The sequence below is a fragment of the Rhincodon typus genome, chromosome 34 (genome assembly GCF_021869965.1).
Source record: "Rhincodon typus isolate 14 chromosome 34, sRhiTyp1.1, whole genome shotgun sequence".
Classification (NCBI taxonomy): Eukaryota; Metazoa; Chordata; class Chondrichthyes; order Orectolobiformes; family Rhincodontidae; genus Rhincodon; species Rhincodon typus.
This window is the reverse complement of record NC_063365.1, coordinates 11,627,592-11,629,517: the sequence shown is the minus strand read 5'-3', so window position 1 is coordinate 11,629,517 and position 1,926 is coordinate 11,627,592. Positions and strand designations below refer to the sequence as shown.

Below are 1,926 nucleotides of genomic sequence, written 5' to 3'. Positions count from 1 at the left end.
GAGTGAGTGAGAGGAGTGAATAAGTGAGAGGAATGTGAGTGAGTGAGTGAGAGGAGTGAGTGATCGAGCCGTACACGGCACTTACTTGGAGGCGGTGAATATGAAGAATTGTTTTGAACCCAAGTGGATTGCTCCTTGTGGCTAAGGTTTTCGGGTTCGTGCGAAGAAGAATTCTCGGGTAAATGCTGCAAGTCTTCCCCAGGGTAGTAAGTCCTGGAGGAGGAAGAGCTTTCCTCCTTTAAAGCGGAGGAGGTGACGGCAAGCACTGAGGGCTCTGAGGGGGAGCCCTGGCTCCTGAAGGGCTTTCGCTTTGAGATCAAGGATTCCACACTGAACGGGAGGCTGGAAATCTGAGAGTTACATCCATTCGAGTCCATGAGGGAAGCGTCGCTGCAGTCTCGCCCCTTGGCTGCCGCCTCGGAGTCTCTGTGCTCTTTAATCCCCTGGTTGTGAGTGCCTTGGACAGTGCTCATCGTCCGACAGGAAGGGGCCATACACCTGGGGGAAAACCACTTGTCAGTCAGTGCAGTAAAGCTCTCAGTCCCTTCTGTTTGACATGGAGGGCCAGAGAGAGACGGTCCCAAAGTCAAGCTCCTCAAGTCTGACTTGCCTACGCCTTGGAGCCGAGTTAGATCCGCTTTAAACTTCTGAGAGGGTTTGCTGTCATGCTGCTGCCCTCCAATGAGATGACAGGCTCAGGGAGCTGACGAGCAGAAAGCGGAGCCGATTGGTTTCTGGGTTGTAAAAGGCAGCGATCATTCTAAAAGAAATGACGAGTTACTCAGAGATCTCTTGCTGGGCACGTTTATTGATAGCTGAGGGGCGACTTGCTCCTTGGAACACGGTCGCAGGAGCAATTTCAACGCAATTAAGCAGTGGGGCAGCCTTTAGCAAGATCTCATTCTCATTACGAGTTACTTATTGAAACCATACTTTCGGAGAATTAGACAAACAAAAATAACCAGCTCGCCTGGTATTTAACTAAAAGCTTCTTAAGTATGAGTGGTTCAAGATATATTTTCTGCACATTTTCAATCAGGACAATCTTCCTTCTTGTCTGCCCTAGTCCCTGCAACGCCACGACCCCCCTCCTCTCAGCCAAAGACATGGTTCATCTAAAAGCAAAAGCAATTCTTCAAGATAAGTCAAGGCATTTAATAGGCAGACAAGTTATGTTATGAAAGGCGCCAGCATCGGCAAGATCAAACAAGAGAAGCTACCTCAGGGAGAACCGTTAACCAAACTTAACCAATTGTCCTCAGAACTTTCATGTTTGCTCGGCAGTACTCTAGTCGTGTGCTAAGAATATTCTTATAACGTCAAGAATGTTTTTATGAAGCTTCCACACACACACAGACACACAGGTCATCATTTAGATATCAGTTGCTTTCTATGCCATACACATTCCGAACGCTAACCGAGTTTACTGCTAACTTTTTGCTTCTAAATTTGACAAGTTTTTTTTGGCGTCTGCAGACGTTTTTTAAAAAAAGGGTGATTGTTCTCTGTGCCTGATAATCACAAGCGACGCGGGCGCTGGTTTGTATTTAATTAATACTCAAACTTAAGCGATGCACCATAAATTAGCATGGCCCTGACACGTCTGGGCAAGCTCACTCAGGACCCGGTTCACCGGAAAATTCTCATCAGCCGTTCGTTGGAAACCGTTTACCGTAAAAACAGGAGCGAATTCAATTCCCACATTCACATGGATTCGCCTCTGATCGCTGGTTTTTAGTGAGAGAGAGATACAAACTGGTTACATTTCAGGCGATGGGAGAGCGGTCAGCACTCAATAGGTGATAGAATTTATTCCTATCCTGTGACACATCAAATGTTCTGAGGAAGGGTCACCGGACCCGAAACGTTAACTCTGTTTTCTCCTCCACAGATGCTGCCAGACCTGCTGAGCTTTTCCAGCAACTT

General features: G+C 47.1%; 1 protein-coding gene across 1 annotated transcript in view; it reads right to left on the bottom strand.

The window, feature by feature from the left end:
* msx3 (muscle segment homeobox 3) overlaps positions 1-615 on the bottom strand; it is a 5,115-nt gene extending 4,500 nt beyond the window's left edge. Inside the window, exon 1 of the mRNA XM_020533384.2 lies at positions 86-615. Coding sequence (XP_020388973.1) covers positions 86-494 — 409 coding nt within the window. The 5' untranslated portion in view covers positions 495-615. The remainder of the gene's footprint in view (positions 1-85) is intronic.
* Positions 616-1,926: the final 1,311 nt, after the last annotated feature.